At 50.0% G+C, this 19,505-nt stretch overlaps 1 protein-coding gene across 1 annotated transcript in view; it reads right to left on the reverse strand.

The window, feature by feature from the left end:
* The window catches only part of OTOF (otoferlin), a 133,474-nt gene that overhangs the window by 57,815 nt on the left and 56,154 nt on the right, over nucleotides 1-19,505 (reverse strand). The window contains exons 4-5 of the mRNA XM_051615858.1: nucleotides 11,806-11,905; nucleotides 6,635-6,846 (exon numbers count right to left, since the gene is read on the reverse strand). Coding sequence (XP_051471818.1) covers nucleotides 6,635-6,846; nucleotides 11,806-11,905 — 312 coding nt within the window. The remainder of the gene's footprint in view (nucleotides 1-6,634; nucleotides 6,847-11,805; nucleotides 11,906-19,505) is intronic.

Below are 19,505 nucleotides of genomic sequence, written 5' to 3' on the forward strand. Positions count from 1 at the left end.
AAGGTTGCAAAGAAGGGTGGTGGAAACTTGACAGGGGCTGATAGTCTTTGGGAGATTATTTCACTTCTCTGCTGAGGATGAGAAAGACCCTGGGTTTGCCTGGTTATGCTGATGGAGATATTGGTCCCAGTATGTGACATCCTTAAGATGGGTGCCCAAATGCCACAGTTGAGTTAGCAATTTTGGACCCTCCTTTATCTACCTGGACATGGAGGTTATGAACTGTCCACACAGGTCTTCCACAACAGCCAAGGATGGAGACAGACACATCCAAAGGCTGAGTCAGATCCTACATGGGTAACCATTCCTTGGGAGATTCCTCTTCCTTTGACTAGAAGGGCAGCCTAGGAAGATTGGGATCATAGCAAGAGCCTTCCTGAGCTTCCTAGGGCCATGCAGGATGGTACTGGGATGCATCTCACTGCACGACCTGATTTCTACCTCTCTATAGCCACTGCAGCTCTGGAAAGCCACCATGTGCAGCAACAGTGTCAAAAGAACACATCTGCACCATTGAGAAGCTCAGGCTGACCAGAAGAAGGAAGTCCTACCTATTCCAGCCTCCTCCCATGGGTATTTTCACCACCAAGTTCAACTTTAATAGTTGGCAATGACCCCAGGTTTGGAGCAAGTGAGCTACGGGGCTAATTAGTGGCAGGTGGAGAGTTGAACCCAGACAGACACGTCTTGGATCCACTGGACATGCACAAGAAAAGACACAATCAATAATTCACCATGACCAGATGGCTTTCAGCTGCAGAGCACTGTCCTGCCATGAATATTTCAAGGTAAACAGCTATCAGGTAATGCTTCCTGGGATCTCAGTTTTGAGCTGGTCAGGAGCTCTGATGTGCTCAGCCCTATCCCACCCAAATTTGAGCAGTCCACAGGGGTTCCTGAACCACCTCTGGATGTGCCCGTCTCACCTGGCCACAGAGGGAACCTAAGGTTAAGTCTATATTGGTAAAAAAATGGACCAAGGCTCATTCTCTGGCCATGCCACAGTTTGTGTCTCTTCAGGCAAAGTCCATTCTCTCCACCAATTGCATCCAGGCTGCCTGTTGGGATGGTCCCTCAACTATCATAGTTCCTGCACTATCATAAACCAACCCAGACATCTATTGAGCCAAAGCCACGCCAGGGACCATGCTAACAACTGGGAAGGTGCTACCACGTGTGCCCTGCCTTGCTTCATCCTACGGATGCTGTGCAGAGTGAGCAGGCTCCTGGCCCATGAATCCTGGTGAAACACCTAAATCTGGACTTAACAGATCTGGGCATCCAAGTTTTGACATTTAAGCCAGGATTTAAGGAAGCTCTCTCAGGAGAGCAAGGCTTGGGAGGTGTCTCGGCACAGTGGAGGTGGGATTTCAGGGTCACCATCTGAGCAGGGCTGGGGTGGGTATTTACCGAGAGTGCTGCTCTTCTTCTGCATCATCTCCAAGGCTGGGGCATTTACAGGGAGAGAGGGGAAAAAAAACACCCATTGTGATATGAAGACAGAGGGCTCTTCTGCTGGTCAGCAAGTTGAAAGACAGAATTATTTGCTCCAGTACAGGAGGAACTTCAGAAACACCAGCACAGCAAACCACTCCATGCATGTCTGAAAACCACCTTGCAGTGGCTGATCCTCCTTCAGCTGCCCACGTCACTCCATGCCTGACCCAGATGGGTTTCCACTGGTTATTTGGCTAGGGTGGACCTCAACTGGTCCCTTCCAGCCTGAACTCCTTTCTGCTCTCCTTCCTTCTGCTTGGGGTGAATTTGCTCAATGAGAAAAGCTGTGTAGGATGGAAGAGGCTGTGTTGGGTGGGTGTACCCCATGCCGGGCTGCTTGGAAGGATGTAAGAGGAATTACCAATTACTTTTCCCTTGGAAAGTCCTGTCCTCAACCTACTCTAAGTGCAGTGATAAGCTGGCACCATGCACTGGCAGCCCAGAAACCGTGTCCTGGGCTGCATCCCCAGCAGCGTGACCAGCAGGACCAGGGAGGGGATTGTCCCCACCTGCTCTGCTCTGGTGAGACCCCCTGCAGTGCTGGGTCCAGTGCTGGGGTCCCCAACACAAGAAGGACATGGACCTGTTGGAGTGAGTCCAGAGGAGGCCACAGAGGTGATGTGGGGGCTGGAGCAGCTCTGCTCTGGAGACAGGCTGAGAGTTGGGGTGTTCAGCCTGAAGAAGAGAAGGTTCCAGAGAGAATAATTTTGGTTGGAAAAGACCTTTAAGATCACCAAGTCCAACCATTAACCCAGCACTGCCAAGGCCACCACTAAACCACGCCCCTCAGCACCACAGCTACACAGCTTTGAAATCCCTCCAGGGATGGGGACTCCACCACTGCCCTGGGCAGCCTGGGCCAGGGCCTGACAACCCTTTTGAGGAAGGTAAATTTGAGTTTTTGGGGGACTTCCAGGTATCCATCAGCCTTGTCAGAGCCCTTTGATTGTCTCTCCACCTCCAGGCACCCAGACATCCCAGATAGATCTACAGCCTGGGGCACATGCAGCTATAGACATGTTTCTGGAGTGTCCTGCTCTCTGGGCACGTGCGACAGCCCTTAACACTATGAAATGAAAAGTTCAAGGACACACTCCCTGTCTTCGAAGCTGTGGTTGTACCCCCTTTCTGGAGGTGTTGAAGGTCCAGGTTGGATGGGGCTTGGAGCAACCTGGTCTAGTAGAAGGTGTCTGTGTCCATGGCATGAAGTTGGAGCTAGAAGGTCTTTAAGTTCCCTTCCAACCCAAACCATTTGGTGATTCGATGAAGCCAAACTGCCTGGCACAAATCACACCCATGCTGGTGCACCTCACCCATGGTGAGGAATAACTCACAGCACTGTACTGCAAGAAAAGCCACTGCAAGCAGAAATCACTTCCTCATGCAAACCACAAGGAGCTCTTCCCCATGCACTGGACATGACTGATCGTGTCCCCAGTTCTGTGGAAAAATGGGCCTGATGTGTCATGGAATCTGGAGAACAAAATGAGCTTCAAAGGCAAGATGGTACCCCAGTTGCAGCCTCAGACCAAGGCCCTTTCTCCATCCCAGCACCCCCCTGGAAGTATCCTTTCCAAAGATGCTTTTCCAGCGGCTCCATTGCTTCTCCACCAGTTCTCTTGAAGCCAATAAGCAGGAATCCATGGGCAATCCTTGTGGGACATCCATAAGGACAAAAAAGGAGCAACACAGCACTGCAAACCCCACCTCCACCAGCACAACTGCATGCTGATGGACTCCCTACCTCGCGTTGAGGGATCCCTGGCTAAGGGTGTCTCCCTCTCCCAGAAGTTCATCTTCACTGTGGTAATACATCTCATCCTCTTCCATCCTGTGAGGGTGGTGACATGGAAAACATCATGATCCAAGGGCTGGATCAGCTCTGCTCTGCAGACAGGCTGAGAGAGTTGGGGTTGTTCAGCCTGGAGAAGAGAAGGCTCTGGGGAGACCTTAGAGCACCTTCCAGTACCTGAAGGGGCTACAGGAAAGCTGGGGAGGGACTTTTGACAAGGGCAGGGAGTGACGGGATGAGGAGGAACAGTTTGAAGCTGCAAGAGGGGAGATTGAGATGAGATCCTTGGAAGAAATTCTTTGCTGTGAGGGTGGTGAGACACTGGCCCAGGTTGCCTAGAGCAGCTGTGGCTGCCCCATCCCTGGCAGTGCTGAAGACCAGGCTGGATGGGGCTTGGAGCAAGCTGGTCTAGTGGGAGGTGTCCCTGCCCATAGCAGAAAGGTTGGGACTGGATGATCTTTAAGGTGCCTTCCCACCCAAACCATTCTGTGTTTTCTGATCATCCCTTTCCCTCCTTGGTATTCATAAGAGTAGTGCTGGTGACATCAATGAGCACAGATGACTCCTGGGGTTGGCAGAGGTGAGTGCAGGGCAGCAGGACACAGCCAAGCCTGACATTCCCCTGCACTCTAAATTACCTGAGTCCAAATCCCTGGAGGGATTTCAAAGCCCTGTAGATGTGGTGCTGAGGGACATGGTTTAGTGGTGGCCTTGGCAGGGCTGGGGTAACACTTGGACTCAGTGATCTTAAAGGTCTTTTCCAACCTAATTTAGTCTGTGATTCTACGACCTGCTGTGTGACAAGACTGCAAACCTGAGGACAGGTGGAAGCTCCTTGGGACAAAAGCATCAGGTGAAAACAGTTTTAGTGCAATTGTCCATGTGTGAATTGAAGCTTGGCACAGTGGGTCTGGCCAGCCTTGCTTTTTTGGCATGTCTGCTATGGGACACTCCTCACTCTCCTCCTTTAGAGCAGGTGTGTATTTCCTTGCTGGGAGCACTTGGCCTCACCCAGGGTAAACCCTATTAAAATAATAATAATAAAATTGTGGATATGAAGGAGAAACTGAAGACAAGTATCAGTGGACTTTCACCAAACTCTGAGTACCAAAAACCATTCTCCCACCTCCTACAAGCTGCTGACCTGTGGGGACAAGGATCAGTTCCACACTGCTATCTGTAGATTCCACAGTGCTATTTAACCTCCACACATGGAATCTCAGACTGGTTTGGGTTGGAAAGGACCTTCAAGATCTTCCAGTCCCAACACTCTGCCATGTGCAGGGACACCTCCCACTACACCAGCTTGCTTCAAGCCCCATTCAACCCAGCCTTGCTGCCTGTTCACACACTTGCATTGTTCACCTCCCCAACAGGAAGGATTTTTCATCAGCCGCATGGAAACCAACCTCAGAAGTTCCTTCAGACATCAGCCACGTCTCACCACTCTGCACCCGAGCACAACAAACCACACACCTCTTCTTAAAAACTGCCCCAGGGTGGGACCCGTCAGCTGAAATGTGATTGTCCTCACCCTCCAGCTGAGCTAGTCATCTTAGACTGACTTTACAGTCCCTGGAGACCTAATTCAGAGCCTCAGTTCATCTGACAGCCTTCTGATGCACCAGCATTAATTCCATCTCTGGTGAGAGCCAAGTCCTGTTCCCATCACGCTGCCTCCGTGTCCCGAAAGTGCCCATGGCTGATTTCCCAACAGATGGAGTTTGACAAACAGAGTGAATCCCACGGGGCCGCCAGGACAGACGGGTTGGCCCTGCCATGGAAGGGTTCAGCAAGCCAGGCTGTGCCCACCACACTGCCCTGCCACCCACCTTGGACATGCTCCAGCCTCTTCCCTGCTCAGCAGCATCCTGGTCCACTGAGCTGGGAAACGAATCTGCACTTTGCAGTTGCTTGAAAATTTGCTGGTTTCAGTCCAATTGACAGAGTTAATTAACTGCCTGGGAGTGATGTGACCTGCTGGACTTACCTTCCCTCCATCTCTATGGCAGAAGAAAAAAAGATTTTGCCCTTATTTGGCCATTAACAAAGTGCTAAACCTGGGGAGAAAGCAAGGGCTGCCAAAGAACAGGATTGCATGGACACAGAGGGGGGAATTTCTGGCTGTGAGGAGTCAGTGATGGTAAAACAGCAGCTGATTCCTCAGGGGGATGTTTGGGTTCACACCTCCAGGTTGGATTTGGAAGCACAAGGATGGTCCACTTTTGGGATCACAGCCCTCGGATGAGAGTGTCAGGCCCTGGCCCAGGCTGCCCAGGGCAGTGGTGGAGTCCCCATCCCTGGAGGGATTTCAAAGCTGTGTAGCTGTGGTGCTGAGGGACATGGCTTAGTGGTGGCCTTGGCAGTGCTGGGGTAATGGTTGGACTTGAGGATCTTAAAGGTCTTTTCCAGCCACATTGATTCCATGATTCTAAGGGTGATGCTAAGGACCCTTAAATGAATACACAGCATGCCGTAGAAGAACTGGAGGTGTCCCCACCTGCCATCACAGGGTGGGAGGTCCCTCAGCTGATCCAAACAGGGCTCACAGAATCACAGAACCATTCTGGTTGGAAAAGACCAACCTTTCCCCAGGCCCTGCCTTTGGGATGGGATTTCATTTAAGCCTGGTGAGGTACAGAATTCCCAACAGACTCCATGGAGGGAGCTTTGAAAAGGTCTTTGAGAAGCCAAGCACTTCTCTGAGGGTTGATGCTGCAAGGGAGGTACCAGGGCTCATTCCCCTCTCTGTGCCAATGTCCCTGTCTTCCCCTCCAGCCTGTGCTGTACCAACTGCCTTCCCATGGGATGTGCCCACTCATTATGCCCCCCAGCACAGAGACATGGGTCAGAGTCACTCTCACTATCACCTTCCACCCTAGACACATCCACACTAGAGTGGTTTTGTGGCCAACATGCCCTCCTCCCCAAAACCCTGCAGCTCAGTTCTGGGGAAACCACCAGCTCCATCAAGTTGCAATACCCCATGCATGTCTCTTCACCCCACACATGGCTCCAATCTCATCCAGTATGAGGCCTGACCAACAGTCAGCCCCCTCAGCCTCCTTGAATCTGCACTTAATTACATTTGTCTCCAGAATCTGCCCTGTGCTACAAACCTCAGTGTATGCTGGGAGGTTCAGCTCTGTGCTGAGCAGGTGTGGTGCAGCACCAAGGGCCTGCTGGCACAGCTGGGTGGACACTCATAGCTCATCCTCATCTTGAGCTGTGCTAATGTGTCTTCTGATGGCAGGAGATGTGATGCATCTTAGATGACAAGCCCTTTCATAACAAGCCCCGTTCCTGCTGCCATCACACATGTGCAAGTGCTCAGCACCACGTTACCTCCTGAAGATCCTCTCTGTGGTCTGCTGGTTGGATTTGCCTGGAGAAACATCCAGGCCCTGTCGGTGGCCAGAGAGGAGGCTGTCTGTCTCTGAGGGGTACCTGCCATCCCCCTCTGAGTGGACACTGGGGGTCTCCAGGAACTCCTTGTCGTTCCACGCGCCCACTGTCCCGTCCAGAGCCTGATACCTGATCTCTATGGAGATGCTGGTCTGCAACACACAAGAAAGACACGATCAGCATCCAAGTGTCTTCTTTCCTAGTGCATGAGACAGCTGGAGAGCAGGTCTTTGGCTTCAGGAGGTGGTCCAACCCAGCTCAGGCATGGTGCTATAGCCTCCTACTCAAGGACCTGATCACTTGGAGTTGCTGGTGAATCCCAGGCCAGCTCCAACAAATATGAGAGACATCAGAAGCCCTGAAGAGCAGACAAACCTTTTGAGCAGCTGAAGGCACCACAAGCAGATGAAGCCATGTCATATTGGTGGGTTTTTCTCTGTGATGTATCATCTCGCTAAGGATTTAGCATTCTGCAGCCAAGCCACATGGATGCATGGTGTCTTGCTCCTGCCTGGCCCCATCCCCAGGGCAGGGTTTGACAAGAGATGGGCATCCTGGGGGAGTTTCTGATAGATCCTAGCTTGGGGAGGGCTTCTACCCTCCTGGTTGGGGCTCAGGGATGGGAAGGGACCTGGCACTGGGTCTGACCCAGCTTGATCTAAAGCTTCTTTTGGATGAACTAAGTAAGAGTAAGGTCCTCTCCCTTTTCTATGTGGTCATCTCCCACGTACCTACCCAAGGTTTCTCTTCACTGCTGCAGCAAATTCAGGGTTGGAGCTCCCACACTTCTTTCTTTTTTTTTTTTTTTTTCCCCCTAAAAACCTTTCTCTGGATTAAAAACCCAATCAAAGATGTGAGAGTTCATCTTGCTGCAAAGAGCTGCCAGCACTACCTCTGCCCTGATGTCCAAAGTCCTTCTGAAACCACAGCTTTGGACGAAGCAGCCAGAAAAATCCCTCTCCTCAAAAAAAATTGTCTGTTTTGAATGGCAAAAGGCTGCTACAAAGGCCAAAGCAAAAGCAAAAAGAATTCCCCACCTCCACTCAGCTTCCAAGGAGCAATGATAAGTTATATTGGATGCAGAAGTGATCGATTTTAAACACAAGGACCAAAGAAAAAGGGTAAGGAACAGGGAGCAGGGAAAGCTATTGCAAACATCTTCCTCTTCTTCATCTCTGTGTTTAAGAGAGGGTGAAGCAGCCTGACTTGCTCCAACCCTGGCTTGTCAAAGGGATGAGGAAAGGCTGGAAAATAGGAAATACGGCCTGAAAGGAGTCTGAGCAAGGAGCTGAAGGGTGACTCAAGCCCTTTTGAATTATTTTACTCTTTGCCTGGCAAAATGCAAACTTGAGTCAATCAAAATGGTTTGCCACACTGTGCTGACCTCCTCAAGCTGTTTCAGAGTGTTTACAAAAGGAAATGCAGAGGAAAGGCAAAGACCCAACTTGACACATTAATTTTTCACATTTCTCAGACCACCTCAGTGCCGTTGGGAAAAGTTTGATTTCAAAATACCATTTTTCAACTATATTTAGAGGTTTAAAAAGCCTTTAAAACAAAAGAAAATTTGCAGGTGCAATAAACCAAAAAATTTTGGTTTGTGCAGAATAAAAGAATCACTTGTTTGCCGGGCAATTAGGAGGTGTAAGCTGGAAAAAAAAAAAAATCACCCTGGGAAAAAAGACTCTCAATTTAACAGCAAAGAAAGTTAATGAGTGAATGATTCACTGCAGGGCTGGTGGATTGTTCTGTCACTGGGCATTTAGAAATCATTTTTATTTGGTTTTTGTTTTGGGTGTTTTTTCACCACTCGAGATAATAACAAATTTTGAAACATGCCAGAGTGTCTCTTGTAGGAGGCCAGATGACATGAGGATAATATTCCTCCTGGCTCTACAACTCCTGACTCTTTTAATCTCTTTGCTAAGGCAAGTCAATAACATTTTCAGGGCTGGCTGGAAGGTGCCAGGGATGTTTTTCAGGCAGCACAGAAAAAGGAAAACAATTTTCAACCCTTCCTTTGGGTTTGATTAAAGAAAGATGTACTGTGCCTGGAAACTGCTTTCCAAGAAATGAGGGCAGTGAAGATGAATCTCTCCCTTCATTCAGAGCCAGGGGCTGATGTCTGGAGCTGCTACTGCATCACACTGAGTGTCTGCAGAGTTGCTTAATTCTGTAGATGATCTCTGCAACCCTTTGGGCATGATTTGTCTTTGAATTTGCCCAAGGCAAGGAAAGAAAAACCTTTTTCTTTGCATCTCAAAGAACCAGGAGTGCAGAGGGCCAGTTATCTCACCTCAGCTGACAGGCAGTGGCTTTCCCTACCTGCCCACCTCAGCCTCCTCAATATATCTGATGATTTTTCAGTCCCTCCTGCCTCCTGCAACAGCCCTCACTTGCCATGGTCTATGCCTACTAAAAAATCAGCATCTTTTGAGACCAGGAGAAAGGAGGTCACTTCTCCAGGAGGGCCAGCTCTGCTGCCCATCAGGAGCTACTCCAAATTTGTATTTCCATTAACATTGCTCCATGCAAAGTGTCCCAGATGTTGCCCTCTGGATTCTGTCTTCTCAAGGCTCTCACAGTCCAAATGTTGAGTCCCCATCCCTGGAGGGATTTCAAAGCCATGTAGCTGTGGTGCTGAGGGACATGGTTTAGTGGTGGCCTTGGCAGTGCTGGAGTCATGGTTGGACCTGATGATCCTAAAGATCTCAACCAAGACAATTCTGTGATTCTACAAATTTATCCTCTTGCTGGAACAAAAGCTGGGAGTGAGTGGTTTGGTGAGGGAATTTATGAACCTGAGTTGTCTCTGTGTCCCTGAAGCTGCAGTGGATACTGCATGGGGGAAGGGATCCAAAATCCTGCTGAAAGCCCCAAATTCAAACACACCCCCTCATGTCCCAGCTCTTGTTTGAATGGGGATGACCTGGGGCTAAGATGCAGTGGAGGAGGTTGAGGGATGGGGCATTTCTGCTCACAGAAAGCTCTAGAAATGCAGGATTTGTGTGTCTGCATCCATATGACCTGTGACTGCAGAACATGGGGGGGTTGTACTCCTGCAATATCTACTGATCTTGTAGCAACAGTCAGTGCTCAGTGTTTCTGTTTTCAGGAGCACTTGGTGGATGCCAACTAAAACAACTCCAACAGAGCTGCCACCACACAGAGGAGACGTAGACATGAGAACCTCAGAGAGGAGCTGATGAGTGCAGGTCATCCAGTACATCAGGGACAGGCTGGGTAAGGTGGTTTCTCCCCCAGGCTCCCTGAGTTGGAAGCACAGGACTTATAAAGAGGTGAAGGGTAAGAGAACATTTGCTTTGCCCTACTGGGCAGCTACACCAAGTTCCTGGGCAGGCTGCAAGGCACCAGTCAATGCAGATACCTCCTCAGATCAAGGTTAATTCTAAAACATACATAACTTTCAACATCTAGAAGTTGAATGCATTTAATTTTCATCCATTGATTTTCCTTTCTCCCCTCTGTGACACTGAAGGAAGCTCTTCAAAAAAATAAACCAGGATTTTCTTTCTTTGGTGAGTCTTGTGGACTTTAATTGGACAACTCCTCAGTCTGATAAACTAGGAGAACAGCAGGAGAAATTTTCTGCAACCCAGCTTATTGCTGCAACCTGGGTCTGCACCCTCTCCAGTTTTTCTCCCTCCTCAGGGCTGTATCCCTCATTCTTTATTGGTTTCATTCCCCCTCTTTCCCCAGGAGAAGCCATCTCCTGCCTAATGAAACCACTTGTCTTTTCATTGCTAATTGCTTGTTGTTAGCACAGAGGGTTACGTGCAATTGCACTTTTCCTTTATGCTCAGTGTCAGAGTAAGAAGAGGGAGGGAGGCTGATGGTTTATTTTTTAATTAAAACACCAGGGTTTTAATACTCAAGGAGCTCAGGAGTAGCTGCATTTCCAAGTGTGTTACACAACTCAGTATCCACAGGAAACAGCTCCTCTGAGAGGCAATAAACAGATGGAAACACACCGAGTTGGTCAGCAGCTGCTCCACAACCAGCGACCTTTTCCTTGGCTCCAGGGGCTCTGGATGAGGGATGCAAACCCAGACCGGCTGCTATTTTTTATCCTGGTTTTCCCTGGAGGGGGTATAAAGAGCTGGACTTCAGGCAAGGTGCTGCATGAGCTGTTCCTCACGCACTACAGGAGTCAGATGACAGCAGCATTGAGGTCACAGACAAAGACCATCCATGACCCCAGCACCACTGGTCAGATTAAAGCTGATGGACCCACGGCCAGGACTGCTTAGGTGCAGGAGAGCTCTGGGACCTCAGCGTGGGGCTGTGGTCAAAGCAGCTGCTCAGCATCTCTGCAGGGATCTGAGGACCATGCTATGCTCTCAGCTGCCACAGGTCTGCAGCAGCAGGATGTTCTCAGGTCATTTCTGAGCTGTGCAGGAGCCATCACACCCTGTCTATGTACAGATTAAGGACATGTAAACTGGATCTATTCCTGCCTGTCCGCATCCTGCACTTCTCATGGCATGCAGAAGAGCTGATTCTCCCCCTCTGCTCTACTCTGATGAGACCCCCCTGCAGTGCTGGGTCCAGCTCTGGGTTCCCCAGCAAAAGCAGGACGTGGAGCTCTTGGAGCAAGTCCAGAGGAGGCCACAGAGATGATCCAAGGGCTGGAGCAGCTCTGCTCTGGAGACAGGCTGAGAGACATGGGGTTGTCCAGCCTGGAGAAGAGAAGGCTCCAGGGAGACTTTAGAGCACCTTCCAGTGCCTGGAGGGTCTACAGGAAAGCTGGGGAGGGACTTTTGACAAGGGACTGATAGGATGAGAGGAAATGGCTTTAAAATGGAAGAGGGGAGATTCAGATGAGATCTTAGGTAGAAATTCTTTGCTGTGAGGGTGGTGAGACACTGGCCCAGGTTGCCCAGAGCAGCTGTGGCTGCCCCATCCCTGGCAGCGTTCAAAGCCCATGTGGATGGGGTTTGGATCAAGCTGGTCTAGTGGGAGGTGTCCCTGCCTATGGCTGAGGTTTAGAACTAGGTGATCTTTAAGGTTCCTTCCATCTCAAACCATTCTGTGATTCTATGGACCAATGACTGAAGGGCAGCAGTGGCTGCTTATTCCTCCTGACCTACCTGAATGGCTGAATTGTTGTCATCTATGAGCGTGTCCGTCACCTCCACCTGCCCTTCCTCCACCACCTTTTGCAGGACCATCCGGAAAGTGCCAATTAGCCTATGGGGCAAAGAAGAGAAAAGTCAGGTGAGCTGTGGTGAACACCCACCACCATTCATTTTTAGTGAGAAAGGGTTTTGCTGGCCAAGTTGACCATGCAGAAGTGGCTGGTTTTTTAATTCATCTGTCTTAAGAGGAGGTAGACATGAGATGCAGGATGAGAGCATGGCCAAGGACTTTGGCAGCTGCAGGCAGTGACCCGAACTCAATGCAGATGCTGGGCAAAGGATAAGCCAGAAGAGAAGCCACTTCAAGTTAACATTGTTGGGATAATTAGAGATGGAGGCTTTGAGAACAACAGTTTTGAATTACTGGGATGCAATTAAGGGAACCCAGACTGGCCTTTTCCATCCTGAATGTCTGCAGTTACCTCTGCACTAGTCAATTGATGAAGGCAAGAACCAGGGCACTACCCCTCACCCATCTGCACCAGGACATCATCAGCACAGGACATGACATGGGAGGGTCCCACATCAACATGCCTGACCCCAACCCAACCCCCAGGAGGGGTTTTATCCAGGTGCAGGGCACCCCTGGAGCAGTTTGGATGTACCTGGTTGTGTGTGGGATGAGCTGGTGTGTTGTCCCAGGGCTGGAGTACAGGGCTCATGTTGGTTAGTTTACTTGGGTGGACATTGCCTGAAGGTGCTGCATATGAGTCTGAAAGCTGCTCCAAGGAGAAGACTGACTCCCTTCTGCTAAGAGAAGTCTAATAATAACCAATGGTTGTCCCAGCCCACTTCCAGCCTGCTGGGCATCCTCAAGGAATGCAGCAGAGACCCAGGGAGGTGAGGCTGTCTACATCCTGGGGGCTTTCTTTTCACCAGAGAATGATAGAATGAGTCACAGGGTCCCTTCCCATTCAAACCAGTTTGTGATTCTGGGATTATATGATCTCATCACCACCTACAATCCCCCAAAATGAGCAGGATGAAGGCATCTAATTGCTCTTGCTGGGGCTCTCTGTAGCTTCTCCTCTGGCAGCCAGGGACTGCAGCACCATGGGCACTAAAAGCTGCCAAGTCTGTGAGCTTACAGGTCCAAATAGACATCCCAGAAAGCGGAGAAGCCTGGAGCTCTCTAAGAGAAGTCATTGCTTATTCGCTAACTCATGGCTTGTCAAGGAGCTTTATGTTCTTCATGTTCTGCTGTTGCACCAGAGGGACTTTCCCAGGCTGAGAAGAGCCAGCTATGAATCAACAAGTGACTCCCGACATGGAAAAAGCCCTGAAACAGTGAGTGTGGAGCTGCCTCACACCATGTGCCTCACATGTCACCTCCAGCTCTGCCAGCCCAGTTGACAGCAAAGATATCTCAGGACACACCAGGACTGTGCCTGCAGTGCTCTGCTGGCAGGGGTCAGCCACAAAGCTGCTGCGGATTAAACTACTTCCTCACACACCTTAAGTCATCACTACCTGTGGTGCTGATTTATGGAGATGTGATTTCAGACATGGAGATAAGAACTCCCCATGCTGTGCAGTGGGATATTCACAGAACCACAGGATGGTTTGGGTTTGGGTGGGAAGGGACCTTAAAGGCCATCTAGTCCAACCCCCTGCAGTGAGCAGGGACATCTTCCACTAGGTCAGGTTGCTCAGAGTCCCCTCCAACCCAATCTGGAATGTTTCCAGGAATGGGGCATCTCTCACCTCTCTGGGAAACTGGAGGGTCTCACCACCCTCAGCATAAACCTTTTCTTTCTTCTATCTAGTCTGAATCGACCTCTTTCCGTTCAAACCATCAGCCCTTGTCCCATCACTACAGGCCCTGCTAAGAAGTCTTTCCCCATCTTTCTTACAAGCCTCCTTTAAGTATTATGCAGTAGCTTGCTTGGCTGCCACAGCTCAAGCAATTGTCTAACACCAGAAGTGTGTTCAACAGGTTCAGAGAGATGGCTGAATTTTCTGAATCAACTTAATGCTCTAGAAAAGCTGATTTCCAGAAGGCTACAATCCACCTTCTACTTCATACCCTCAGGCTGCTGGAGGATAAGCAGCAGCCAGGCTGCAGCACTGCAGCCTTGGGCATTTCTGCTTTTTAAGAGGCTGCTCTAAAGTGGTTTCAAGCTGCTTTGACTTATTTTTCATTTGCAGGGGGTAGGAATGTGCCTGTACCCATTTCTCCCTGCCTGAACACTTCTTGGCTTCCCATCCAAACCCCCATACAGCCTGGTGCTCACAGCTCCTGCTTTAGCAACGAATCAGTGAGGGGCTGAAATGTTCTTCAACTGAGTCCCCATCCCTGGAAGAATTTCAAAGCTGTGGTGCTGAGGGACATGGTTTAGTGGTGGCCTTGGCCATGCTGGACTAACAGTTGGACTTGATGATCTTACAGGTCTTTTCCAATCAAAACAATCCTATGATCTATGTTAGGTTTGGGAGAACATGCTTCTTCCTCTGACCCCTCCCAACCCACCAGCCCTGGCAGGCAAGAGCCAAGGAAGAGAGAATGAAATATTTAGCACTTGTCTACACAGCCCTTCATTTCCAAGTGTTTCATAATTCATCAAGTGCCCTGCTCCCCTCCCTGCCATTTCTGCTGATGGAAAGAGAGGGAGTTTTTCTGGGTCACTCGTAATTTTATCAGACTGTAGGAACATCTCTAGTTTCAAACCTGGCCTGGCTGGTTCGGTGCTCAGACCTTGCTGGCATCTTGGGGATTCTGGGGCTGCTGCACAGCCTGTGACATGTCATGCTTTGCTCTTTGCTCGTGTGGCACATCATCCTTCAATGAAGCCACCTGTGTGCCTGATGAAGTTTGGCAGAAACAGTAGCTGGGGAGGAAGGTGAACACACTAGGCATTGCCAGCACTTAAGTGTCCACTCTGTCCAGGCACAGGGTCTGTAGCCAAGACGTGCATCTGGCTTTGCTAAGAGTATCCTCCAGCCCATGGAGTTCTGGGGACATTGATAACCAGGTGGCTCAGCCCAACTCAGCTAAAATCTGCTGCGGTGATAAATCCCCGTGGATTTATCAGTTCCCAGTGTGATGGCCACCAAATTCCCACTTCTTGAATCATAGAATCACAGAACCACTTTGTCTGGAAAAGAATCTTTACAAGCATCCAGTCCAACCATTACTCCAGCCCTGCCAAGGCCACCACTAAACCATGTCCCTCAGCACCACAGCTACACGGCTTTGAAATCCCTCCAGGGATGGGGACCCTACCACTGCCCTGGGCAGCCTGGGCCAGGGCCTGAAAACCCTTTCCAGGAAGAAATTATTCCCAATATCCAATCTAAACCTCCCCTGGACATCTCCCCTTGTCCTCTCTCTTATTCCTTGGGAGAAGAGACTGAACCCCCCTGGCTCCAACCTCCTTTCATGGAGTTTTAGAGAGTGAAAAAGTCTCCCCTCAGCCTCCTTTTCTCCAGGCTGAACAACCCCAGCAGCTCCTTGTGAGACTTGTGCTCCAGACATGCTCGGTCCATGATCAGGCCACCTCTTCCCTTCCTTACTGATAAGCCATAGAATCATACAGCTTGGGTTCAGCTGGGAGGAACCTTACAGATCATCTAGTCCCAACCCTCCTGCCAGGGAAGGTTGCCCTTCCACTAGACCAGGTTGCTCCAAGCTCTATCCGGTGAGTCCTTGAACACCTCCAGGGAACCCTTCCTCAGGTGCTCAGATCATCAGGCCAGACAAAGCTCCTGATGACCTCAGTGTAGGTTTTAATGACTCTGGCTGTTCCTCTCTAACCAACTCAATTTTCCAGCACCTTTCTGAAGCTGTGGGCACTGAAACCAGGCACATATTTTTTTGTTCATATCTCAATGAAGCACATATCCCTGTTATTCCGGGACTTCTAAGCAAGTGCAGCAGCTCCACCCCAGCTTCCCTAGACTTGGCTTCCCCACGCTCACCATCCTTGCCTGTGCTGCCACTCACAACCACGGGAAACGCAGACCACAAGGTCCCTGCAGGGCTGCCACCATCCTAGGTGACAATCCCCAGAGCTGCCCACATGTGCAACACCCTCAGCACCTTTCATGTCAAATCACCCCAAGGTTTTTCATTTCTTAATCAAAATGTTGCACAGCACCAAGTCAAACACTGTTGCAGACGTCTAAGTATACCCAAACCACCAGGCTAGCAACCAGATCTGCAGTCTCATCCCAAATTAGTTACCTTACAGGGTATGTTTCAATGCACCATGGGCTGACTGAAGCTCATTATGTGACTCTGCTTGTCTTCCAGGGAGAAAAGAAAAAATCCATTTATATTTAATGAGAATTTTTTGCTGGAGTCGGCTGGAAAGAAAGTTAATTCACTGAAGCAACTTCTTAGTATCTGGAGGCTGCGGAGATGGAACTGCTGTGGTGTCCTACATTTCACCAGGTTGTCCAACCATTAACAACCAATAATAATTACACACACTTGCAAGTGTAAGCTCTGACTTGCGTGGTGCACAGGATGGGTGCAAAGGGGATAATTAGGAGAGAAGTGATTTGGGAAGCTTCAGCTGAAAGAGTCAGAGATTATTGCAGATGAAGCTGCAATTTGGCTAGACAGGGAAAAAGGCTCTTCATTCTGATCCAAGCTCCAGGGCACTCACTGCATAAGCCACAGGAGGAAACAGTTTGTATTTATCAGCATTGTTCCAACACTGCTCTGTGCATAAACACAACTGCTGCAGCTTCTAAACGTGCTGTCAGGCCCCCAGGTATCACAGACTGGCTTGAGTGGGAAGGGACCTTAAGGATCATCCAGTCCCAACCCCCTGCCATGGGCAGGGACACCTCCCACTACACCAGGTTGCTCCAAGCCCCATCCAACTTGGCCTTCAACACTGCCAGGGATGGGGCAGCCACAGCTGCTCTGGGCAACCTGGGCCAGTGTCTCACCACCCTCACAGCAAAGAATTTCTTCCTCAGATCTCATCTCAATCTCCTCTCTTGCAGCTTGAAACTGTTCCCCCTTGTCCCATCACTTTATGCCCTTGTCAAAAGTCCCTCCCCAGCTTTCCTGTAGCCCCTTCAGGTACTGGAAGCTGCTCTAAGGTCTCCCCAGAGCCTTCTCTTCTCCAGGTTGAACAACCCCAAGTCTCTCAGCCTGTCTCCAGAGCAGAGCTGCTCCAGCCCCCACATCACCACCATGGCCTCCTCTGGACTCACTTCAACAGCTCCATGTCCTTCTTGTATTGGGGGACCCCAGCACTGGACCCAGCACTGCAGGGGGTCTCACCAGAGCAGAGCAGAAGGGGACAATCCCCTCCCTGGCCCTGCTGGTCCCACTGCTGGGGATGCAGCCCAGGACACAGTTGGTTTCTGGGCTTCCAGTGCTCGGTACCAGCTCATGGTGAGCTTCTCATCACCCAACACCCCCAAGTCCTTCTCCTCAGGGCTGCTCTCAATCCATTCTTCACCCAGCCTGGATTTGTGCTTGGGATTGCCCTGACCCATGTGCAGGACCTTGCACTTGGGATGATTTGCAGCTTCTTCTAGGAAGTCTGGACTGTTCTCACCTCTGTCTCTGCAGCTTCTCCCCTCCACAGGGCTCAGGGTTTCAGCTCTTTGCTCACACGCCAGCTTGGACTGCAAAGCTGTGTGACCTGGTATCACTGGCAGAAAGGCTGATACTGAGCTGACACCTCTATAGACATCTTGGCTGATTAGCTTGCATCTCTGACATGGTATGGAAACTTTTGCCTTCCCACGTTCCTGCCCCTGGTGACATCAGTCCTCTCAGGTCATAACCAAGCACTTTTCCATCTGTCTGTTACCTTCCATAGAAGCTGATGCTCAAAAGTCTTAATGAGACTTCAGTCTCACTTGCTGCAGCCATCCCCTTGCAAGGGATTTTGTGCAGGAGAAAGGTTTCAGGTAGATGAGATACCTGCTTGTGGACCAGACAGCTGCAGCTTCCATAAGGGCTGGGAAGGTAAGCTGGGCTTTATGAACCTCAGACTAGGAAGAACTTGCCACCCATCCTAATTTAGAGGGGGAGGGGTTATGTGAGAAGGGACCCTGCTTCCTGGACTGATCCCCACCATACCCATTTTGCATCAACTGGAAATGGGGTTGGAATAGGAGGTTCTGAGATGAACAATCCCACAGCTCAACACATGCAATGGAGAATGGAGAAGAAAAAAAGTGTTAGTTTCAGGAAAAACAGGAAAAGAAGGAGTGCAGCCCATGGAGGAGGATGGAGGAGCCTAAGCTCTCAGGAGGACAAATCCATTTGTAATGATAACCACAGTTCATCACACCTTGTAATCCCAAGTATGAGTCTTCTGGCCTGTGCAAGATGTCCACCTTAGGACTGCTGGGGCAAGAGGGGATACTTTTCTGTTCAATAAACTCATGCTGGCTTTTTCTTCCATGAAGACGGAAAATTCAATTTTGAACCTGTAAACTTTCAGTCTCCGCCAGACCTCTTGGCAGGTTCTCCACAGCCCACCCAGCACCATCTGAAGATCCACTTCATCCTGAGCCTGCTCCCGCTACCTTCCTGTTCATAGAATCATGCAATCATGGAATGGTTTGGGTTTGAAGGGATCTTAGAGATCATCTAGTGCCTCCCACTAGACCAGGCTGCTCCAAGTCCCATCCAACCTGGCCTTGAACACTTCCAGGGATGGGGGAACCACAAGACATTTGTTATCTTCTAAGTTTTTTTACCAAAACAGATGATGAATAATTACTTCCTCCACTGTTTTACCTTGATGATTGAACTCCTCTTTTGAACTAGACTGATTTAATTACAGTTCCTCATGTAAAAGCTAATCCAGAGATTTTATCCCCTTTTCTATGTTTTCAGTTTCTAGCAGATCTTTTTTTACTACTGCACAATTAATGACACAAACCCCAAAGGACTCCTACAAGCTCCCCTGGCACAACTTAAGGCTGTTTCCTCCTGTCTCTTGTTCCTTGGGAGAAGTTACTGACCCCCCTGGCTCAGTTGCAGAGAGCAAGAAGGTGTCTCCTCAGCCTCCTTTTCTCCAGGCTGAACACCCCCAGTTCCCTCAGCTGCTCCCCATCACACTTCTGCTCCAGACCCTTCCCCAGCTCCGTTGCCCTTCTCTGGACACGCTCCAGCCCCTCAATGTCCTTCTTGTCATGAGGGGCCCAAAACTGACCCCAGGGTTCAAGGCACAGCCTCGCCAGTGCTGAGGACACGGGTATGGTCCCTGCCCTGGTCCTGCTGGCCACACTAGTGCTGACACAAGCCAGGATGCTGGTGTCCTTCTTGGCCACCTGGGCACACACTGGCTCATGTTCAGTCATTGTCAAACAACACACCCAGCTCAGATCTCAGCAATGTTTAAGCAAGCTGAGCAGTACAAAGGCCTGACCAGCTACGGTCCAAGCACTATTTCAAGGAAACGGTGGCACCTTCTGGTTTGCAAAATGCAACTATTGCATCTTTCTACCTGCCTCTGGGCCCACCCTCCAAGCTCTGGCCAAGCCTGCTTTGCCTGGGAAGGGCACTCAGAGGAGAGGGGTAGCCTGCAGCGCTGGAGTTAATAATTATTTTTCCATTATACTCTTCCTAGGGTGCTCCTGCAGTGGATTCTTTTCTGCAGATGAAATGGTGAGCACCCTGGTTGCTGCAAGTTGGGAGGCAGTTTCAAACAACATACTTGAATTGTGCAAAG

Source organism: Apus apus, chromosome 3 (assembly GCF_020740795.1).
Source record: "Apus apus isolate bApuApu2 chromosome 3, bApuApu2.pri.cur, whole genome shotgun sequence".
Lineage (NCBI taxonomy): Eukaryota > Metazoa > Chordata > Aves > Apodiformes > Apodidae > Apus > Apus apus.